The sequence below is a fragment of the Taudactylus pleione genome, unplaced genomic scaffold, assembly GCF_031769625.1.
Source record: "Taudactylus pleione unplaced genomic scaffold, aTauple2 ptg000349l, whole genome shotgun sequence".
Taxonomy (NCBI): domain Eukaryota; kingdom Metazoa; phylum Chordata; class Amphibia; order Anura; family Myobatrachidae; genus Taudactylus; species Taudactylus pleione.
The window spans coordinates 987,103-1,011,899 of record NW_028284750.1 but is presented as its reverse complement, the minus strand read 5'-3'; the positions used below and the strand labels follow the sequence as shown (position 1 = coordinate 1,011,899).

Sequence of the window (24,797 nt, the reverse complement as noted above, 5' to 3'; positions counted from 1 at the left end):
TTTCCAATTTATATAAAATTAATTTTTCATCGGTTCTGTTATCAATATCCAAAATGATTGACAGCTGGCAGCTTTTACCATTATCCGCTTTAGGACGTACTGCATTGATTAAATCCATAATCTTTCCTAAAATCTCATATGTCATGCAAATGCTACCAATTAAACTGTCTCTCTCTGAATAGCACGCCCTTATTTACAATTGTCGCGTAAAGGAGGAGGCTTGAACTTACCAGACCTACTACAATTTTTGAATTCGATTTTCTTTAGCTATATTACGGACTGCCTGTATGAGAGAAGTGTATACACTTCATATAAACTGGACTGTGCATTGCTGGCACCATATTCCCCGGGTGCTTTACTGCACACCCCAAAAGATCAAATTCCTCCCCTCATTTACTCACATTTGTTCTTTTAAGACACCTACAATGCTTGTTGGGTGATAAATAAAATATTGCATAGGAACCCACGCAGAACTAATTTATATCATTCTGGGGTAACCCGTTATTTCCATCAGGTACGGATAACGCCATTTTCTACCACCTGCTATCTAAAGGCTTCAGAAATACTGAAGATTTTTTTGACCCTGGGGGGAGTGATGTGCTCCTTCCAAACACTACAAGAGCGCTATAATCTAACTAGAATATATTTTTATGCCTACCTTCAAGTTAGACACTGTGTTAATTCTTAACCAGTTGCAATGAAAGATACCTCCCAAATTGACCCTCTTCTGTCGATATTTTCTGTAATAAAACACTCCACATGTAGAACTTGTTATCTCTATTCCAAACTGATGCAGATATCGTCTGACAAATTCTATAAACGAATTAGAAACAGGATATTCCATCATTATTACATAATGATCAACTGTTCTAACATTAATACAACTTTGCGTATACTACAATCAGCTTCTTTACAAGAAGTTCATATTAAAACAATATACAGGGCATACATTTCTCATGCGCAGAGAAAACACTGTCACTGAGGAAACGGGTGCCTGTCCGAAATGTTCACATTCTTCAGCTACTTTTTATCACAACTTTTATTATTTATTATTATTATTTATTACCAGTTATTTATATAGCTCACACATATTCCGCAGCGCTGTATATAGAATATTTGGCAATTCCTTTCAGTCCCTGCCCCAGTGGAGCTTACACTCTATATTCCCTACCACATGCTCACATACACACATACATATTAGGGGTCATTTTTGTTAGGAGCCAATTAACCTACCAGTATATTTTTGGAGTGTGGGAGGAAACCGGAGCACCCGGAGGAAACTCACGCAAGCACAGGGAGAATATACAAACTCCACACAGTTAGGGCCATAGTGGGTATCAAACCAACGACTTCAGTGCTGTGAGACAGTAATACTAACCATTACACCGTCTGTGCTGCCCCGACTTTTGGAGTTGTGGTTGTATTAGAAGGTTTTGGTACAAAGTACTTGATTTCATTAAATCTATTTTTTTTATTGGGGAGATTGTAGACCCTATGGTCTTTCTTTGTGTGAACTTTACATCCTGGGACTTGGACAATTCCAAAAAACATTTTATTCCATTTTTAACAGTCTTGGTTACTGTAGCCAAAAAGGTGAAACTCAATTTGTGGATTTCGAAGTGCTCTCCAACCTTAACTGCTCCTCAAGAATTTGTATTTTGATCGATACTCGACCCTCCCTGACATAGAAAAAGGTGTTACACGCTTCTATTACAAATGGAGCCCATATATAGCAACCTTATCGACAGAAACCCAGGCACAGATATTTAACATTTTTGAGAATACAGTTTGGTATTTGCATAAAAAAATGATCAAATCCTTTTGAAACAATAAAATGTTATTAATTGAGGTATGATATATCAACTAAACTGTTTAGAAGAGTCTAAGTTGCAGCTCTTAGGGAATTGATGAGACACTGTTCGACACTGCGAGAAACATTTAGACGTCATGTTACTTTCTTTCTTTTCTTTTTAATTTCTTTTAGTTACAGTTGTTCTATTTTTTTTTTCTCTTCTCCTGCTCTAAATTATCCCTTTTAGTTTTATTAACAGATATTCAATACTGTTTGATATGGTTGCGATCAATTAATAATTAGACATGTAGAATTTATAATTTATATTTTTGTTAATCTTGTATGGAAGAGGTATTATATTGCTATAAAACATTATTAGCATTGTTCTTTGCATTTGATCTTATATATATCTTTTATACATGTTGATGTAACATGATACATGTTCAATGTTCTTTTTTTTCTGTATTGAATATACTTTATTTTGAAAAATCAATAAATATATATTACAAAAAAATAAAAACCTTACTGATACAGTACTTTACAAATATAATTTTGATTTGGAGAGATGGTGAGGTAATGACGAAATAACCATAGTGTAATGTCACACAGGATTGAGACCTGGGGGTATATTTATTAAAAAGTGGGTTTTTAGAAGTGGAGATGTTGCCCATAGCAACCAATCAGATTCTTCTTAACATTTAACTAGCACCACCTAGAAGATAAAAGCTAGAATCTGATTGGTTGCTATGGGTAACATCTCAACTTCTAAAAACTCTCACTTTAGTAAATTTACCCCCTGATATCTGGGACAATTAAGAACACCTTACCAACAGATTTCCAAGTTGATACCACCCATCCATTGGCAACTTTGCATATACTGACTTTGCCCAGGGAATCTATATTACTGGGAGATCATTATCTGCATAGACTGAATACAGAAGCCAAATGTAATAGGGTGTGAGTTTAGAAAATGAACTCTCCCCAGCAGCTCCCCGGCAGTCTTGGGCACGATTTTGGTATTAAAAACTGTCCAATGTGACAAACGATCTATCGTTCCTCCTAACTATTCCAGTGCATCGTGACTGAGATTGTCAGATCTGCCCTACAGCACGGCAGATCTGAAGATGCGATGTACGACCTGCGGTGACGTGCATCGGCATCGTGATCATGAGTGGACACTCATGACTTGGGCATATTTTACACAATTTGTCGTCGCGATGCGTCAGAATCTGGCAAATCGTGTAAAATATCGCTAAGTGTGTAGGCACCTTTAGGCAGGATAAACACACAGGGTTTTCTAAATGTGGTTGGAGTGTTTCATTTTCACGTTTCCTGTTGATTTAAAAAAAATGTAGCAATACTGTACTAAGTATTGTAATGGTGTGGATTTTACTTTTTAATTAATAAATATAAATAAATGTTACTGTCTGATTTCACCTTTATTGTATTTTGCATAATACTTTCAGGTACATTGTTGTTGCTTTTTTGTGTTTTTATTCACTTTAATCATGAAACCTAAAGTTTGTTACCTTTTAATTTTGACTAATTTAGGTATTGTTGTTGAGACTGTTTTTCTTTTATTGCTTCATGGTTTTAGTTTTTGTGTGTTTCAGATCCAAAAATTACCAGTGAATTAGAAACTGAGGTCTCCACGGAGTGGGAGATCAAGACGATAACAAGTGCTTTGAAGACTTATTTGAGGTATTTTAAAAACATGCTCTACCAAATATGTAGAGGTATTGAAAACCATAGATGTGTGGGGCATCTAGTTTTGGATAGGGTAAAGGCTAATGTGGGATTTTGTCCCTAGGAATGTGGCTTAGAGCTGGCTGATACTGGCTTGTTGGACTAGTGCCAACCTACCTCTTAAAAAGGACAAGTGCCAGGATTTTTAAAGAGTACACCCATATATAATTGTTGCTTCATTCAAGCTCAATTGCTTGGCCGTAAGAATTATTTTTTTCCCATATTATTAATTTATCCCTAGGAGATAAATGATCTTAAATTATGTCCACACACAATTTTGTGGCAGGTTTTTTTTTTTTGAGACATTGTAGGGAGTCCCCATGTGGATGTAGTTTTACTGTTGCCAGTGGATCAAGATTAATTTTCCTTTATTATAGTATTCATGTGAAGTGCCGGTCTGTGATGCTATTTAGATAGGAGTATGACAGCAGGGTTTTTTCCTTTTTTTTTTTTTCACCCCAGCTGTAAATATATTTTATTTACAGATGTTTTCCCTTTCAGATTCATTTATAAATGGTTATTCCTGAGTAATTGGCTTCTGAGTCGCAAAAACATAATCTAGTTTTTCAGATGGCCACTCGCACTTAAATTATCCCCCCCCCCCCGCCCCCAAATAAAACAAATTATTATAGAAGCTGGTTTGATTTATCTATTTTGGGGGGAGAGGTATGACTACATTTGTTATGTTGGCATATGTTTAGTGCTAGTATGACTTGGCTACATTTCTTGATAGAGGTCAAACAGTTATGCAATAGAGGCCATATACAATTGCAAAATTTATTTTACATGCTATAACCTTTACTGGTTCTTGAAATTTCTATTTGACTCAGCTGTCAAAATGTAGGCACAGCTTTTACTAACATGTTATTCATGCAAATTAACACAAATACAGTATACTGTAGCTTACACATTATTTAGAAATCAATAGGTGTTACCTATTTTAAGCATATAATATAAAAAAATAGAGTACTTAAAGAATGATATCCTACAGATGTGTCCTCACTTGTCTTTGCTGCAGTCATGTCAAACATACACTCTTGGCGTGTCTGGTCATGTCAGACTAGCGCTGGACGTCTTTTTTGAGTCTTTTTTTTTTGCCAAAAATGCATCTAAGTTGCAATGTGATGCGACTAGGACAGTACAGGAGACTTTGCTGATTAGTTTGATATGTGACACTTCTATATCTGTGTGCAACTGAGTCTCTCAATCAGCAGGCAAAGTTTTACAATGCAGTGGCCGCAGCTTTTTTCCATACCAAGGTCTGTTTACAGACTCTGTCACACACAGACATACAAGTGTCACATCTCAAATTAATCAGCACTGTGTCCTGGTGCATTCTAGTCACATCACATTGAGACTTAGGGCCATATTCAATATGGGGCGAAAGTCAGTTATCTGCAATGATTTATTGGCGATTACGTAATTTTTTGCCTTTTTCCAAAATCCCCGGTGCGAAAAGTAAATGTAAAAAAACCGGGGATCATTTTTCGCCAGCGTTTAGCTGGCGAAAAAAAGACAGAATTGGGTTTTTGGGGGTGCAGGCTTAAAAAAATATAGCCTGCACCCCTGGGAATGGCCTCTAAACATGATCTGTGTAAAAAAAAAAAAAGTAAAAAAAAAAAATGAAACCCCAAAAAATTTACTTTCATTTTTGGGTTAAAAAAAGAAGGGGGACAAACTTTTTAAATACCGAAATTAATTTAAGAGGGGTTCCCAAGTATGCGGCAGGTGTTTTTGCAGAAAGCGGGTAGTAGCGGCAGGTGCATTTTTGTTGAATTTTTAAAATTTACTTTAGGAACTTAAAAATATGCTTGCACCCATTTTCATGTACCCCTAAATTTGATGGGCATAGTTTTATTTTTTATTTTTTTAGCAAAAAAAAAAATCTAAGTGCTATTCTTCATCCCTTCTTCATAGCTGCAATTATGCACCTGCCGCGGCTATTACAAAGCCCGACATCCTTCAGCAGGCAAAAATGTGGGGTACCCATACTGATCCCCCATGTCTAGACATCTTTAGGGGGGTCCCAGGAGCAATTCCCGAAAATTCCAGTTTTTTAGCGAAACTTACCTTTCCGCCGGCTCCCGTTTTCGTTGTCTCCTAATTGAATACAGGGATAAAGCAGGCACGCGCCCGATACTTTATCCCCGGAAAACTTGCGATGTGGAGCGAAAAGTCCAGCACGGACTTTTCACTCAAAATTGAATACTCCCCTTATACACAAAAAGACACCAGACGCTAACAGAGTTGATCGGGACCTGACGGCTCACTCACGCTGGGCATATTGTGCTGTATGGCGTATTGTGGCTAGAAGAGCAAAGACACATCTGTAACTGCTGCTGATCAAACTCCCGCACAATTATACAGAAAGGAGACTATTCCCGCATACAGTGTAACTATTCAACATCTCCGTATCCAGTTAAAAGAACAGTCACTGCAAGTAAATGCTATGGTAGGGTAATATGGAGTGAATGAAACCATCAGTAGGTATATAATCAAACTTGTTGTCTTTAACTGTCCCAGAGGTTTAGTTTATTCCTGACTGACATCTGCAGGTTTTTACCTTTTAATTACATAATATCAGTCACTGTAGGCATTGAAATGTCATTATTTCAAAAGCAGAGGGGAAAGATGACAAAATATTTTAGCTTCCCAAAATCAAAAAGGCAAACCATTACCAAGCAGCTGACTCCATGCTACATCATCTGTATGTGGTCATTAGGTCAACAGTGACCGTGTCAACAATGCCACTATCAGCAGTACAATGCCGACAAGGTTAAAATTAAGCGCTTTTTCACAGTGTCGGCAGTATAACGTTAAACATGCTGCTTTAACATAATTTAGTTATATTGCAGACACTGTTAAATAGCTTTAAGTAACAATGACACTGTCGGCACCACAATGCCGACATGGTTAAAATGTTATGTTTCCCTGCCTATCTTCTGTAATTATTGAATTGGCTACGGTCAGGTGATCGGGTTTTAGTTGCTTTGATTTCTGCAAAACCTTAAAAAAAAAAAAAAAAATCTGCAATTTTTTTGGGAGTTAGAATTAGTGAAATCTATTGAAGCAGTAAAGATGATTTATTTATTCCTACATGCATCAAAGCTTTAAAAATGACATTAAGATAATGGCTCATATCTAATAGCCTGCAAGTTGCAGGATCCGGTGCGATTCCTGCAATGTAAAGCAGTAATAATTTAAGAGACAGATAAATGGAAAATAGGTAGTAAAATAATGTGTCCTTATGTATATCCGTGCGCCTTTACCTGCCCCTGAGTCTCATCCACTGGTTAAACTGTATTTTTATCAGTCATCCTTCTATACTAAGCCAAGAATGAAAATTGGTTAATCATGTTTACATTATTAGAGGGCCCATTTATATACCAATTTTATCATATGCAACGAGTTTTAAAACTCGTTGCGTATGATAAATGGTGCTCAAGCCAATCAGCTCCCAACTGTCATTTTTCAAACAGATGGCAGTTGGGAGCTAATTGGCTGGATCACCATTATCATACGCAACAAGTTTTATCACTCGTTGTGAATGATAAAACTTGTTGATAAATAGGCCCCTATATAAATTGCCCCTTTCACATATAACTATTCTTCACAAGTTTAATTCTGAAATCTATTTTGTGAATCTACTTATGCACCTTTCCTGTCCATTAAAAATTTAAATTCTACTGCATACAAACTGAAGTACGTAGTCTCTCTGGCCTCTGGGTAATCCATAGCTTGTACGTTTTTATATTGCAGGATGCTTCCAGGTCCCCTCATGACATATCAGTTTCAGAGAAGCTTCATCAAAGCTGCAAGTAAGTTTTCCATGAAGTGACCTTTTTGTTTCAAAAAAAAAATAATCTTTTGTGAAGCTCCGTCTGTCAGACGCAGCCGGCACTGCGGCGCTTGGCTCTGATCTTACTGTTGTTGGTGGAACTTTTTATGTCCACTGGGAAACATGGAATAAATTGGGCTGTGTGATGGAGCTAGCGTGTCTGTGTAAGGGGTCAGGTAAGATCTTGCATGAATAAAAAATATCCAGCTAATTGAAGAATCGTCCTTGAGCCTGTTAGTTTAGCCAGACTGTCTATTTTCACCTTTTCAATGGAAGATATAGCTGTCAAGGATTATTGTATAGCAAAGACTTTTTCTGTCTTTTATTCGAGGAGTGCCAAAAGGCATAACAATATTTAAGGAGAATAAATATATAAAATGTATATGGCTGTATTTGATACTACTATTTTGCACAAGTAGATGTCAACTTTGTTAGAGCCTGTCACGAAGGAGTATGTTGTGGGTCTGTTTGTATAGTTCTAGCAAGCTCTCCAAACATGAAATATGGATCTCATCTGGGCACATTTTTCAAGCTTAGCCCAATATATACTATTTCCATTAATGTAAAAGCCTCTTGGGCACATGATGTAAGCACAGGTCCATGCTGAAAAACCCGAAGGACATTGCTTCTGTACTGCAACACAGATCTGGTGATGATTCCTGTCATCAGATTTCTAAGCATTTAACCGGTTACATTTCACAGAAGTCAGAACAAATCGACACAACATAGATGGATCTCAAAAATACACGTGACAAACCCAGTGATTTCTTGATAATGTCCTCCTGCCAGGACCATGAAAGTAAAGATTATAATAATAAGCACTGTAGGCAATGCAATCAAAATAGACCGGAAACTCATTGAAAAGCCGTGCACATAGAAGTAACTAGGTAAGGCTCAGCCAATCACAAGCAAAGTTTACATACTGGCTGCTTATGGTGTCTCTGAGCAAGAACTGTTCAGCACTTAACAGCAGCCACGGATTGGCTGGTTGGAACGATATTGTCCTGTTGTGTGGCCAGCTTAAGTGTATACCCAGCATTAGTCTTCCTTTTTTCTTCTTTTCTATTTTTCTTATATATTTTATTTTTTGTGACAAATGTGTATATTCCTTGTGTGCCATCTCTTTTACATGCCTGATATTCTATTGATATATCACACCCCTTAGTATATTGTTGTCCATTGTATTTGCGTTTTAGGTGTATTCCATATCCCCTGGCGTTTGTTTCCCTGCAATGTTTTGCTTGATTACATTTGTTTCTGTATACACCTTTCTTTACATAAAGAATTTATTTTAAAAAGTCTCAATATACCAACATTAGCTAAGAGTCACCATCTTCATGATATTAATTTAGGATGACGACAGATACTGTTTGTAACCAAATGGCTGGATTTCTGTCCATGGAGGTCAACTTGCATGTACCCAGAATCCATATTTTCCACAAAAAGCACAACTGCAATTTTGTAGAAGTCTACGTTCTGTCACAATACAGACATGATGAATATGGACCAAGTATTTGAGCCCCACACACACAAACTTTACACAGACAGAAAAGATAAATAAAGCCAAGGCCAACAGAGATAACACTGGCGCTTTAAGATGAGCACTGGGAAGGGGATCTATGTCTTGCTGTAGTTTCTCCAAAACTGTGAATATAAAGGGACACAACAAAATATATTTAAACCTATCAATGAATATTATACATGCTCTCCGATAGGCAGAAAATGTATTCCATAATTCTCACCAAGGGGTCTAAATCCTAATCTGGGGCAATAAAGCTGTATTTACGATCATAGCAACTGGAATTATCATCCGACACATGCAGGGACACTGCCTGGAGAGCTGCCCGGGCTGCTGCGCACGCTCAGTCATGCTGACTGCACATGCATGGCCGCAATTGCCGGGTAGAGATCCGGAGAATAATTATGCACGGTGTAGCCCATAGGTTAGATTGGTTAACACCATCTTCAGATGGTGTTAGCTGGGGGGGCCAATATCCAGAATGCATCACATTCCAGATGTTGGTAAATTTGGCAGCATCACATTCCCCATAGAAACCTGCTTGCGGGAATGGAGGGATCACAGCAGGTATCGGGCCTGCTGCGGTCCCTCCTTCATACATCTGAGGGAAACTTAATATTTGTGGTTAACCCCCCAAAACAGGTGTTTTCGGAGATTGTACCGCAAATATACAACCTGTGGTATAGAGGAACAAACATTAACATACTGAAAAACTGGGATCGCGTTGGGGTCCCGGCGTAGGTCTAATGACAGGTGCGAGGATTTCGACGCCTGTCATTAGTACCATGCTGGGATTTGACAGTCGGGAAGCTGGCGGTCAGCATTTCGACCATCTGCTTCCTGACTGCATCCCTTGTCCTACATCACTCTATGCTCGCTGGAAGCTCAGTCCCTGTTCCAAGCTACAGCATAGGAGGGGAGAGTAGTGTAAGTAGATTTGTGTGTGAGGGAGCTGGTTTTTGGAAACACTGAGGGCCTGATTCAGACCCGGTCGCAAGCGCTGTGCGCTCGCAGCCGGGTCGATGGTAGGCCAGTGTGCATGCGCACGACGGAGCCGGCTCCGTCGTGCACATGCGCGAGACCCGGATAGCGACGGGCACTCCGTCGCTCCGGGTCTCGTACCAAAGGGGGCGTGCTGTCGATGTTGAGTGACAGCACACCCCCTTTGGTGGTCGGGCCGGGGGTGTGGCTGCCCAGACGGAGGCGTTCCCATGGGCTGTTAGAACCGAAAGCTCTCTGGGGCTTGCGGCAACGAGACCCTACCACAAGGGTCTCGTCGCAAGCCCGATGGTCGCGACCATCATCATGGTCGCTCGCTATAGCTGTGGGTGGTTACCCACAGCTATGCGAGCGGCCAGGAGGCCATTCTGGAAAAAAAATGCTCGGCCCTGATTCAAAGTGAGCGCTCTGTCAGAGCGTCCGGCTCTGAATCAGGCCCTGAGTCTCTCAGGGGGATAAGTCCCTGCCAATCACTGCTACTCCACCAATAGAGGTAATGAAATATCGAAGCTGGGGAAAGGAAAATTCCGTTACTAAGTCTGTAAAGGGCTTAAGTCTCCCACTCTAAACTAGCTGGTCGTGCGATTCTCACTATTGTTCATGAATTAAAGGCCCCTAATGAGGCATTTTTACATGTATACAAACAGAAATACAGTATAAGATTGGTGTTTCTCTATATGGTCAAATGTATATTTATAGGTTCCAGCGCGTCATGGTTTGCCAGGTTATTAATGTACACCCTTCAGCTGGATTTGCTACTAAGTAAAAATGAGTCCCTGATCAGCTCTGTATACTCCATGCTTGCCTACTCTCTTACTGTCCATGATACTTCTGATCTTCAGTTAGCTTTCCCAGACTCCTGTGAAAGAAGACCAGCCTCCCAGAACTTGGCCTCTTCTCCAGTAAAATGGGCAGTCTGTGGACTTGATGCAATTTGTGGTGAATTAGATCCTTGTGGCTCCGCCCCCCCACTGTACAATTTTGTGGGTGACATTATCCCCTCTACACACACACACACACACAGACACACACACACACACACACACCTCCCTCTCCCACCTTGCAGTAGGGACTCCTGGACTTTTCGAGCATGCACACTAGCAAAGCATCGCTCAACTGCGGGAACATCTGAATGGTGTCCTGCTGTGAATCGGGCCCAAAAGCACAACCACCAGAAACACATTGGTTGATCATTGGACTTCTGATTTAACCCTATAATCCCACAGAACGGCCAACAGGACTAAGACGCCAGATCTTAACTGTACAGGATCACAGTCGCAGGCTGTGACACACGCCCAAAAAGGTCGCGGCGTACCTGCATTTGAGTCGCCAACTCCTGTTGCCTTCCACAAACGTGCGCAGCTCATCTCAGACCCATGCGCAGTAGAAAAAACATCGCCCATTTTCAAAACCTTGGCATTGTGTCCATCTTTGAATCCTGCCCTGTGACCGTACTAGTAGATTTAGGCCCTCATTCAGAGCCGTACGCTCTGAGCAGAGCGCACGCTCTGAATGAGGGCCGGGCTCCATTTTCATGGAGCGTCCTCCTGGACGCTCGTATAGCTGTGGGTCACCACCCACAGGCTATACGAGCGTGCATTGCGATGGTCGCGATGGTCGAGACCATCGTGACCATCGAATTTGCGAGCCGGAGCCTGCGGTTGAGGTTTTCAACCGCAAGCTCCGGAGTGATTTTGGCTCTATCAGAGCCAAAATCACTCCCACTGACATCACTAGTGATGTCAGTGGGCCGGCTTCTGACGGGAGGCGTTCCCGTGGGAACGCCCCCGTCAGGGAGGCACGCCCCCGGCACGCCCACCAAAGGGGGCGCGCTGTCAATCAACATTGACAGCACGCCCCCTTTGATCGGACACAACGAGCGAAGGACTTTCCTTCGCTCGTCGCGTCTGGCGCATGCGCACGACGGAGCTCCCTCCGTCGTGCGCATGCTCAGTCCATAACATCGACCCACTTGCGAGCGGACAGCCGCTCGCGAGTGGGTCTGAATCAGGCCCTTAGTTAGCGATAAAGAGGTCTTATTATGTATTTTAGCCAGCCGCGTAACTAAGGTATTTGGAGCCATGGGCAAGTTGAGAAACGCCCCCCCCCCCCCCCCAAGTATCTGCGCGCATCAAAAAGTGGCTGTGGCCCCATGCTGCCAGGGTATGGTCACTGAAAAATGGCACATTACCATTTCTCGTCACTCTGGGAACATTCCTTTCCATTCCATATGCACTTTAATTCCCCCAGTAGTAATGTCGCTTTTGCAATGCCCACTGTAGTAATGCCCCTTATGCAATGGTCCCAAAAGCAGTGCCCTCTGTAGTAGTGCCCCTTATGCTGTCTCCCAGTAGTTTCCATTATACAGTGCCCCCAATAGTGGCCCCCACTTTGCAGTGCCCCTTACATATAATGGCACGAAAAACACTTACCTGAATCCACTCCTGCGCCCGCCGATGTCCGCTCCTCTGTCCTCCTGCACGGCGCTATGGGAGAGAAGTCATTACGTCTCTCCCATCACCCACTGTGGAAACCAGAACTCATGAGTGGGCTCCAGCCCGGCTCTGGCCGTGGGTGCAACAGCCAATGAGTCTGTCTGACTCGGCGCTGGCAGCTGTGTTTTGTTACTGGTTGCACTACACAGACTAAAACCACTGTCCTGGACCATGGCTGGCGGCACGAATTCTCCCCCCCCCCCCTCTCCCTCCCCCACATATACCCTTGCACATCGCCGGTCTGACGGCGCCTAGGGCACGTGAACTGGCCGACCCCCCCATAGTTACGCCATTGATTTTAGTGCAGAAGCACTGTTGTCTCTCCAGTTTTATTTTGCCAGCTCTACAGTTGTTTGAAGATAAAAACTATAAAGTACAAGGAAAACCACTGTTTAACATAAATATATAGCAAAAGCTCTGTATTACTGAGCTACACCTTATACATGGAATAACTGGATGGTTTATAAGTAGCTAAATATGTCCACTACTCCTCTGCTACTTTTTCTTTGTTAAAAGGGAGAAGTTTCTCTAATAAAAAAAAAAAGAAAGAATTACAAAAATAAAGGCAGCTTTCGCAGACTTGTTCTATATCTATTGGGTGATTTTATGTATGCGGGCAGTACCACTGATGTCGCAGTACTCAAATGCTGACCCAGCATAGTAGTTCTCATTTCTGACTGTGGCAAATAGTTTTTTAGTTTTTCCTTTTTGGAAAGACTGGTACTTTTATAGTTGCTTATAATGTGCACAATTGTGTAATCAGAACTTTGTGTAAATATAAATATATATATATATATATATATATATATATGTTATCCTGTGTCATGAGGGTAATGCATATTTTATTTATTTTTAAAGAGCTAGAAAACCAGGAATCTCGAATAAAGGAAATCCATTGTCTGATCCACCGATTACCAGAGAAGAACCGACAGATGTTGCACTTGTTAATGAAGCACTTGGCAAAGTAAGTTAGTGTATGCTTACTGCTGAATATACAATATGAAAAGTTAGTATGTTAAAGGGCAACTCCCCCCTAAAAGTAATTTTTACCTGGTGTCTTCACCTTGTACCGACATGTTTGACCATGTTTATCTGTCTATGTGCTTACCTATGTCTGATGAGAGCTAACTAGCACTGCACACAAGACTCTAATCTCCTTAGACCACCAATTTATGGACCTGCAGAAACGCATCTCCAGCGCACTACCGAATGTGGTGTAGTGATTGCACATTACAGTACTGTATTCTACTATAATAGACATGTATAGACAGCTGGGAAAGAGGTCTTCATCTTTGTTACTGATGCCATCAAAGACCGCAATACAGTATCTTCCTATGTGGTGTCCATTTTGGGACATGCCTTATCCATGAAAGAGTGACAAAGGCAGAATACCTAATTTGTTCATACACTGTGCTTGGACAGTGCCCAAAGGCAATCTCCGTCATTACTGTCTTGTTCCATCAAATTTATCAGCCCAAGATGATGATACCTACAGCACAAACCCAGCCCCTCCCCATCCAGCGGCTGGACATGGACAGAATCACCACACCAATACAGCTAAAGTCACACTTTCCGTTTTCTCTGTTTGAAAAGAAAATACATAATTAAAAAAAATTGTTTAGTAAATTAAATAAAGATATATTAACAAAAGACCATACAAATACTGAAATGTTTCATATGTCTCTATGGAATATGTCTCCCCTGTTTTAAATGTATGACTGACCATCTAAAGGTGTGTGACGCATATACAGAACATGAATCTTATAGGAGACTTCTAATATCCACCGCCTTGTGCTTTTATACAGGCCCCTAACTCACTTATATATACTGCTGCAAATATTTTGTAACTTATTTACCACCATTGGTACAAAATATTATACATTTACCATTTGATCTATTCGGGATGTAGTTATGAGACCGGCAGTGGTGACAATGCCGGTCTCAATCCCGACAGGGGACTTAAGATAGACGTCAAAATACCGACACCTAATGAATCCAGACGCTGGAACAGAGAGGGACGGCAGCTCAAACGAGGTATGTCCGGGGCGCCCTTAGTGTTAGCCGCAGGGGGGAGGTTTAGGTAGCGTAGCAGGGTTAGCGTTAGGTTTTGGTGAGGTAGAGGGTTAGGGTTAGGCAACACTGGAGGGGGTTAGGCACTAAGGGGGGAGGGTTAGGTTTAGGCACGAAGGGGGAAAACTTTAGTTTAGGCACCAACGGGGAGGGTTAGGGTTAGGCTACAAGAAGGGAGGGTTAAGGGGAGAAGGGGGAAGGGTAAGTATACTTATCCGACCCCTGTCAGGATACCAACCATCAGGATGCCGCTGTTGGTATTTTGACAGGAGGCTTCCCGACAGCTGGCATTACGTACCAATTCCCTATTCGGAGCAGTCAATTTGGTCGTTTCCACTCAATACATATGAAGTGGAATAAAGTTCTCTTTAGAGGACCTTAACCTTCTATACTATACTTTGTTCTGCTAGAACATTTTACTGACTGCGATTACGGCATCTGCAACTGAATCATCCACATTAAATAGAAAGTATTTTACTTAAATTGCAAATAAGCGATATGGTCAAGTTCTAGATTTTTGCAATATTTACATATTCATAATGGCCTTTTTTCTTATAAAATCACTGCTTAATTTTTCTCTCCTATGTAATACATTACTGTATTCACAATACAAAGGCTCATTTCAGGCACTCCTGTGCTGGAAGCTTGTATTATATTGTTAGGGTGAGAACTATTGGAGAGACATTTGAGCCTGATAGATATTTTGTAAGTTATTATACAATTGCAGGAGCTGGAGTTATATTTTCTGACTGCAGAGTCTGCGCGTTTGGGTAATAAAGGTAACAGATAACCCACCCATCAGTGGCCTTCAAGTTCATACCATGTTTACACACTATGTAAGACTACATGGATCATTAAGACACCGCTCCAATGTCACGTCTACTTGTGTTGTGAACTCTGAGAAATACAAGTAACAACAACTTGCAACTTGTCATGGAGTTTTTATTAGAATTTATAGGAATATATATATAATTTTTTTTATTTTTTTTTCTAACATCCTGACTAGAACATTTTAGTTTCTGAATCCAAAATCTCCTTTTTTCTTAAAATTTTGTAGAAACTGCAGTTTCTGCATAATTATATGAATTGTTGTACTAATAGCACAATGCAGGAGATTTCACTGAAATCTCCGGCAGAGTGGTAATTGGCGCTGCAGACCGCAGTCCCCATTATTATCAGTTGGGACTACGATCTGACCCTATGAGTTTGGCCCCGTTAGTTAAACCTATGTAGGCTAACAAGCAGTGAGAGAGATCTTCCGATCTCTCAACAGCTGCCTTTGGCCGGCGGCCGATATGGACACTGTGCACATGCGTAGAGTCAGCTTCCTCCAGAGAAGTCTTTCATAAATGTGAAAGACTTCAACAAAATGACTGGTATATAACTCGTAGGGACTGCAGTTAATACAACCACTGTCCCTGTTAGTTCCCCTTTGTACAAGGTAGTGATATTTTTAATAAACATGAAAATATCCGACTCGATACGGAACCTTAATAACCTTGGCACCCTAGTACATAGGCACCCTAGTCTTTTGGAATCATTTACTAAGTAAATGAAAAAATTAACATATCTGTGCTAAGTTATACACTAGAACTGCAGGCAGCAAAGCTCAACACCAGTGCACTTATCCCCCTCCATCATCCACATGAGGTGCAGCAAAATCTAAATTAATGCCCGCAGTCACCTGACACACGTTCACCACTTGTGCTTTTATATGATTATGGAGCTCATTGTTGATTTTGAATGTATTTGTTTTGTTTCAGTTTTCAGTAAAGTTATTTTGCTCTTCTCTCTGGTTCATACTCTTTTCCTTCTCTCCTCTTTGGTGCAGACCAAGGGGAAAGGGAACAGTCACCTGTGTATCCTAGGACTGCCTTCCACATTTGGTCCTTCATATCTTCTACTCCCTTATCACTCCATCTCCTCTCCATCTCTATTCCTCCCCATTAATTAATGCTCTTATCCCTTTTTCCATCACTGGATCTGCTAGCCATCCCAATACCTGTTAACGCTGCACTATATAACCGGCTGGTCCTCTGTACAAACTCTGCTTCCTCCACTGCTATTGTTAATACAATGAGTACGGCTTTACAACGGTTACACTAGAATAAACCTGCAGCTCTGGTTAAGGCTCACTGCGTAGCCCACTCCATATGCTTATTCTGCTGGTGTCTACTATTAATCATCTTGTGTATATCACAATATATCACCAACAATAACACATGGCAGTTTGTTTCTTGGGAATCAGTATGTAATATCGACGGCTGTTTAGCACAAGAAGCCCGACAGCAGGAGATTCCGACGCCTGCTGGTAAGTGCCCTAACCATCCCCTCTCCCACCCCCAACCCTCCCTTAGGGGTGCCTAACCCTAAAACGACCAGGGTGGTGCCTAACCTTAAGTCCTCCTCGGGGGTCCCTAAACCTAACCCCCCCCCTTCCCGCCCCCTAAACTGAACCCTCCCGGGAGGGTGCCTAACCCTAACCTACTCCCGGGGGTACCTAACCCTACCCCCTAGGGGGTGCCTAACCCTAACCTCCCCCCCCCCAAAAAAAAAACCTAACCCCGCTACACTCCGCGGCTAAGCTAAGGATGCCCCGGACTTGCCTCGTTCGGGCTGTCGTCCTTCGGCGTTCCAGCGTTGGGATTCAGATAAGTTGTCTGTATTTTGACGCCTAGCTGAAGTCCCCCCTGCTTCTGGTGTCTATACACTGCATCCCGTTTTTCATCTATCATGAAATTGTAAAAAAAAATAGTTACTGAAAGCAACACATTTTAGAATTTTGTCAAACGCTTAATCACACTAATACAAATATTTATTTACTATAAACTAGTGCAGCATTAACAACTTCCCTTTAAAATTCTTCTACTGTCAGATTTTATGTCACAATATGGGATTAATATGTTTATTTGATTACATTCAGCATTACTTGCAGTACTCACTACAGTACCTCCAATAATGGTTCTACATGTCTGATGAAATCATTGATTGTTTAATTTTTATTTTCCATTTTAAACTTAAACTTTGTTTGACATTTCTTTATTAATATTGTATTAAAAAACAGATCCAGGGAAACCATAGTTTTACTACTATTATTGCAGGTGTATCCATTTTAGGTTTATGCTATAGCTGCCCTTAGCCACTTGCCTGGCATGGTCTTATCATTTGCGACCACGCCATGGTTGTGTGTTACCTGACATGGTCACAAACAATGCCACCAGTCAGAAACGGCCACTGGGCGGCTGCCGGCAGATAATCTTCCAGCACCTCCCGGGCCCTCTGAATCCCCGTTCCCTCCCCTAATGTCTGCCGTGTTGTTAATCACTGCCTATTGGGCAGCCCAGCACCCGGCAGTGGTGGAAAAATAGAAATAAATAAGCCCTCAGCCACCCAGTGTATACGCGGCAGCTGAAGAGAGGAGCAGCCACATGGAAATGTAGTCATGATGACCCATCGATCTTTATTCAGATATATCGCCAGGCGATATTTAAAAATATCAAAATTAATGTTGTGTTTAAAAAAAAAAATTGGATAAGTTTTAAATAGATGTTCAATTAAATCCTCAAAAAGAAAAAAAAAAAACATTTCTGAGCCTTTTTTGGAAAAAATATTAGCCAGTTATTCGTTTGCAAGTTATCAATAGGGGTTGGGTACCGGATGACGGAGCTTAGGATCCCATTGGTCAGAATCCCATCGCCGGCATCCTGACAGGGTTAGGATACTGACATCTGTCGTTAAGTATCCTAAACCTAAAGCTGGACACACACTAGGTCGACGGGTCGGCTGACCCGCCGACCTATCCGACAATTGGTAAGTGTGTGTCCCGGGCTTGACAGCTCAAATGGACGGGCATTTAAATTTGCCGCCCAGTTGAGCTGTCAATCACCGCCGGGTCCTCCAGCAATGTGTAGGGACAATCGGCAGGTCGCCCATACACACCAGCACATGACCGCTATAATTGCTGTGCTGCACAGCTGATCGGATATATCTGTGAACTACGTCATTCACGGACACAGCTGTACACACTATAGATATCGCCCTTTCAAACGAATGGATGATATATTTATCAGTGTGTATCCAGCTTAATCCTTCCTCCTCGCAGCATAAACCTAACCCCCCCCCCCCCCTGCAGCCTAACCATAACTCTCCCCCTAGTGCCTAAGCTTAATCCCTAATCTTCCCCCTAACCCAAATACTTACAGTTGGACTGTTGGCTTGGGGAACTCACTGGTGTCAGTATTTCGGTACCGACATTCTGAGTGCCAGCATCCCAAAAGCTGGGATATAAACTGCATCCCATCAATAGTATATCATCAGTTCACATACAGCATTGATTAGGCAAGAATGGGCGGCCATCAGTCAGTATGTGGCCCAGAAGTTGATTGACAGCATGCCAGGGCAAATTGCTGAGGTCTTGTATAAGAAGGGTCAGCACTGCAAATATTGACTCTTTGCATAAATTTAATGTCATTGTCAATAAAAGCCTTTGACACTTAAGAAATGCTTATAATTTACTTCATTATACCATAGTAACATCTGACAAAAAGGTCTAAAAACCATGAAGCAGCAAACTTTGTGAAAACCAATACTTGTGTCATTCTCAAAACTTTTGGCCACGGCCGTACATAGTTATCTATTTTGAGACTTTTTTTAATGGATTTTGTGTGCGCTGAGCATATGAGTGTTTCGAAATAATAGAAACCTGACATTTATAGTTTTCATGATTTTGTCTTTTTAATCATTTGTGAAATTAAAGTATTAAAACAGATGTACTTATACTGTAGTACTTCTATTATACATTGGTTCATGAGTAATGCATTTACAGTAAGTGCAAATTCAGTTTTTTGCATAGTGGAAAACAGTATGTATATGTGGTAGTATAGAGAAACCTGTCTGGTGTTAGTATAAACACTTGGCATTCTGGATGTTTCTAGTCATTTTAGACTTTGAATTATCTATTATATAGACAAGTAGACTATTGTCTATTAGGCGCTTAAACGGTCTGACTCTGAGATCTGGATGGATCTTTTTACACTGAAACAAACCGTGAGTTTTTGTGAATTTACACACATATGCGTATGTCCATACCAATCACACAGAGTTTGGCCTGATCGGTCTTTGCAGGAAGTTGGTAATTTCAGGGCGGTGACGATTCCAGCGCATCGGACCACCCTGTCTTGTAGGAGAGTCATGGGCGTGTATCTAATGTGCTGTGCTGTTCTGAGTAGTGCATTCGGGGAAGGGACGCCTGTTTCTGACTGGTCTCTTACACGTGACATGGGGCAGGTGCAAGTGCTGATACTATTGATGACTATTGCGGCAGCTGGTATAAAATTAGTGAGCGCCACTGCTTTCCGCTTGCAGACACACAAACTCCCGCAATTAGCCCTACGGATTCTCACATTAGCATAAGGTAATAATTCTGACTCTGCGGCTGCCTGCAGTTACAACCCCTTTGTATGCTAATCAGAATCAGCCCCATAGTGTTTAGCCAGCTGTACTGTAACATCTTATTGTCTCTCTTTTTGCATATGTTATATTTTTCATCTTAAGAATGAAAACCAGCTGCAATGTGGCAGTGCAGTGCTAGTGCTGAGACGGGGAAATGCGGTACAAAGTACATGGGCCTGTTCCTGGTCAGTAACCTGGGCTGCAGAGGAGACAGTCATGCCCCCAAATGCTTGATTGCTCCACATTCGCCTACAGTGGGAGGTGAATGCAGGTAAAGTGGGCTACAGCATTCACAACGGGGCGTGATAATGCTCCAGCCACTAGAGAAATCATCATAACCCCCTAATTATCTACAGTACATTAATATATCTTTTTCACAGAATCACTGTACAAGTGGCGATAATATGTCCTGACATGGCACCAGGCAGCCCACATGCCACTGACATGGCACCAGACATTCCCACATGCCTTCTATAGGCCCATACCATTAGATCTCCCATATACGTCTAATATTATATAAGCTGGTTTATATACCGATCAGACATCCACCATACTTATTGTTTTTGCTAAACATGGACACTGAACCCTGCTCAGAGCGTTGGGAGAGTACACTTTCTTCCTCCTGTAGCACTTATTGGATGCACCCTGCATGTGTCCTCCCTGTAATGTGCAGAGGAGGCAGTCACGTGACGAGGCCTAGCATGCACTGCACATCACTGCGTCTGGTCAACACCTGGAGCCAGATTCACATTGGTCGTGTAGTGGTCACGCAAACACAAGGTGGTTTGTGAAACACATAGTTACAACCCACACTTTGCCACCTCTGATCTAGAGCATGGGTTCCTTGCAGTAGTGAAAACCAGACTAACAGAAATACTAATTGTCCATTTCCAACATGGGCTGAAGGGAACTGGGAACATGTGTCTGATAGCTTAGCTGTGCTTCTGCTTGCTTAGATGGCAATACAGACAGGCTTGTGACTGGCATTGCAACTGCTAATGAACAGTAAGGGTTTGATTCAGTGAGGACTTGAGTGAGTCAGCTCACTCCGCCAGTAATTGCAGCCGTATGCCACACGGCCACTGCCCCATAGGGCTGCACACTAAAATCTGCATTATCAGGATGAGCTGATTTGCCATTGGCACCATTATTGCGCTGTAGCAACGACAATTCCCACTGCTCAGTTATAATTGAATTGACCATGTTTGCATGCATTTCAAACTGCTATCTAAAGTAACAATAAAAAGGAATCGCTTTAAGGTGCCCATCCGCTAGCAGACATGAAAAAGACTGCATGATTACAACATTGTAATCATGCAGTCGTTTGTCAGTCTGTGATGTTCCTACACTGAATGATCAGTCGAGCAAGTGAAGGCACATCAATCATCTGCAAACATGTTGAACATGACGATATCGTCAGGTTGTACAACATACGCGCATCGCTGGTCGTTTTAGACATTTTTGCAAATGATTTATGAATGATTGAACGATCGTTATCGTTCAATCACTCAACTTAATCGTCTAGTGGATGGGCACCTTTACTCCTTTTGTAAGGAGCAGCAAGTAGCACATGGCTTCCTTAGTAGGTGGCATCTATACTAGGTGCACGCCTTTTGGCCCGACAGCACCACTGGATGTTTATTTAACCCCTTAGCTGCTAAACCTTTTTTGATACGTTTGGGCTGGTCACTTTCCAACATATCCATATCCATTATTTCTTCAGTACCCACACAAAGTATACCTTGTTTTTATTTTCAGAAGACCTTGAATGTCATGAAGATACAGTAGCATTTGTTTACTTATTTCTCCTCACACTGCAGAGAGAATTTATCCAAAAGGACCAAAATATATTTTGGTGTTTTTTATTGAAATAGAAAGTGAACTGAAAGGCAATGTGAGTGTTTTTTGTTTTATTTTTGTAATTATCCACCTCCAACCAATTCTATTGTGGGCCCTCCTTCGGCATTAATCCACGTTTCCAAAACCGGAAAACCCATTCTACACATGGGGTTTAATAATAAAATCTGCACTTGAAAATGCAGTTTTTTGGAATAAAATATGGTAGTCCAACACTGTATAACATTTTGAAAAGTAGACACCACATCAAACGATGGGTTCACTGTTTATTGATGCCAGAATGGGGGAGAACTGGGAATTATACCCCCTCCTCATATCTCTAGACTTTTTGTAGTATTTTCTGTAAGGGATCACACTGTTTGAAAGAGACAATTCACGTGTTATAAAATAAAGATACTCCTGAGTATGTAGGTGCCGGTATGAGGGAGATAAAGCATGTTATATTAACGACCTCATCGCGCCCCACCCATCAACATTATAACCCCTGCAGTGGTGAAGTCCAGTCCCACTCATCCTTAGCAGAGCAGGGGTTGATAATTTACTATTTTTGCTGAGTTTCAGGAGCAGCATTGGGTGGGATTTTCCCCTCTTGCTGAATCTGCCACTTGCTGTATGTTTCACTGAATGAATGAGTTAGGGAGGACTTAAGACACTAGCCATGGACAGTGTGTTATGTTTCCCCTTGTCTTTTCTTGCTCTTGGTTCGTTTCCTTAATTGTAGGGTAACTGTCCATTTCCCATTGTTTGTGCAACTTGTCTAAATGTGCATTTAGTTTGTGCCATACTAGGCTTTGTCATCCTGCAGCTACCAGCTATACTGTACATCAAATCACGGCATGCCAGGTAATCTAGAGGCTAGCCGAGCATTTTGGAAAGTTCACCTGTATAATGGCTGCACATCCACTAGTAGCTTCTTTTTGTTCTGTACTCGTTCTGCACTAAGAGACTCATCTTGTGTATAAAAGCGGAGACTTTTCTAATTTAGAAACACTACTCAATGACAGAAGACACAATAGAACTATTTTTTTTTTATGAGAAATGCTCCTATTTTAATAAACCGGCCACGTAACCTAGGCCTTCCTCATTCCCATCTATTATTTTACATCTGCCTCAAGTCTGTCCTCCCCTTACCTTATTGTCTCCGTTCTGGTCTCGGCTGTTTCTTTGCATTGTGCTTGTTCTCTCGTGTACCCCATGTTTTTGCCTTCTTGCTGGCATTGTGTTTTAGTTTTACTTAGTGTTTTTTATGGGGGGGGGAAGGGGAGTTGTCCCCCCTTTCTAAACCCCTACGGCTGGATACACGTTGTTCTTTCTCTCATTGATTTTCAAAATCTGATTTTACAATCACTGACAGCACTGGTTAGTGAGTGCTTTCCACATTTCATTCATTTGCTGTAATCATGCCTTTTGAAATATCAATGCTAGCTGTACACTGAACTTTTAACCTCCATAATCCTGTATTTGTAATAAAGCAGGATTTACCATGGTAACGCATACCTCTGCAGTGCTGTGTAGGTGGGTAAACAATCCCCCTCTGTAGGTATTGTGATGAGCAACGCTGATTTGAGGAGTCCAAACTCATTTCTAATATTGCTATCTCTGGTACTTATTGGTCAACACACTGGTTCTAACCTTTAAAAACCTATTGAGTATGTTTCCATTTTTGTTAGGTTGATTAGAAGTTGAACTATTTCTGTGGGCAAATTATGAATACAAATGGAGTTGAGGTGCTTTACACACTAAACGTATTCATTTTAAATATCTATTTCATGCCATATAAAACATGAACTTTTTTTTTTTTTTGTACACCGTTAGACTGACTACGGTACCATGGGTAGTGTAGCATTAATTCTACAGCAGATCGATGGAGCAGCAGAGAGGGAGTTCTGCCGGTTCGTCATGTATTGCGCATCGCCTATAGGTAGTCCCACATTTTAGATGCCTCACACGTATAAATGCTACTAGGGTTTATTTTCATTCTCTTTTGAGTTTGTCTAGATGAGCGCAGTTTTGGGAAAGCAATCACCTTTGTTTCAAATGGAAGAGAAGACATTCCTCCCTGTTTGTGAGCCTTAAAAGGGAATAGAAAAAATGGCACCACAATGTCGACAGTTATTACCTTGACATTGTTAAAATGTTGACATGTAACATGTCAACTTGTGAAATGTCAGCATTGTCAAAATGTTGACATGGCTCTAGAGGGAGGTTCGGGTTAGACTATGGGTGGTGGAGGTTAGATTTAGGCACTAGAAGGAAAGTTCAGGATAGGGGAAGAATACTCACTGGAATCGCCGCTCTATCAAATGTCTGTGCCGGAAGCCACACTCGCATGACCGCAGGGACCCATAAGATGCCGCTGGAGCCACCTCACTGCTGGGCCACCAGGGACGATATGTTAACATTCTAACATATTGACATATCATCAGTGTCTGTACTCTCATGTCGGCAATGTAAATGTCCACATATGGTACGACACCCATATAGGCAGATAGAAGTGGAGTTTGGACTGATTGGGGTGTGCTTCTTCTGTCCCATTTCACATGAGATATGCAGTGCATGTGACAGAGTACTTTTATACCTTAAGTAAAATAAAGAGTTGAATGAGAATGTCAACATCATTGCTTTACTTACTATTACTACCAATGGGTCACAATTGGATTCACACACTTTCACATACTGTTAATGAGCTGCATCACCATCAGAGAACTTGGACTGTGTTAGCATGGATCTGCTTAAGCTAATAATTTATTTTCCCTTCTTTCTAAATACTAACTCTACTAATATGCTCATGTTTCTTTAGAAATTGTCTTTTGAAAGAATGGCGAATGGTCCTTCATAGATGACAACTGTTAAATCTGACCACACAACGGTCATTTCCCCATATTGCAGTGCATGACTACACAATTTGATTAATTTACATGTTGGTACTGTATGTTTGTGCAGTCATCTTCCAACTGCAATAACTGATTGGTGTTATTATAATTTATATGACACTGATTATATTACACAGCACTGGATATAAAATATGCA

General features: G+C 41.4%; 1 protein-coding gene across 7 annotated transcripts in view; it reads left to right on the top strand.

Moving 5' to 3' along the window:
• Positions 1-24,797, top strand: part of ARHGAP26 (Rho GTPase activating protein 26) — a 629,130-nt gene that overhangs the window by 315,428 nt on the left and 288,905 nt on the right. For all 7 annotated transcript variants that reach the window (XM_088444111.1, XM_088444115.1, XM_088444112.1 and 4 more), the window contains exons 15-17: positions 3,406-3,493; positions 7,298-7,356; positions 13,248-13,353. In XM_088444111.1, coding sequence (XP_088300237.1) covers positions 3,406-3,493; positions 7,298-7,356; positions 13,248-13,353 — 253 coding nt within the window. The remainder of the gene's footprint in view (positions 1-3,405; positions 3,494-7,297; positions 7,357-13,247; positions 13,354-24,797) is intronic.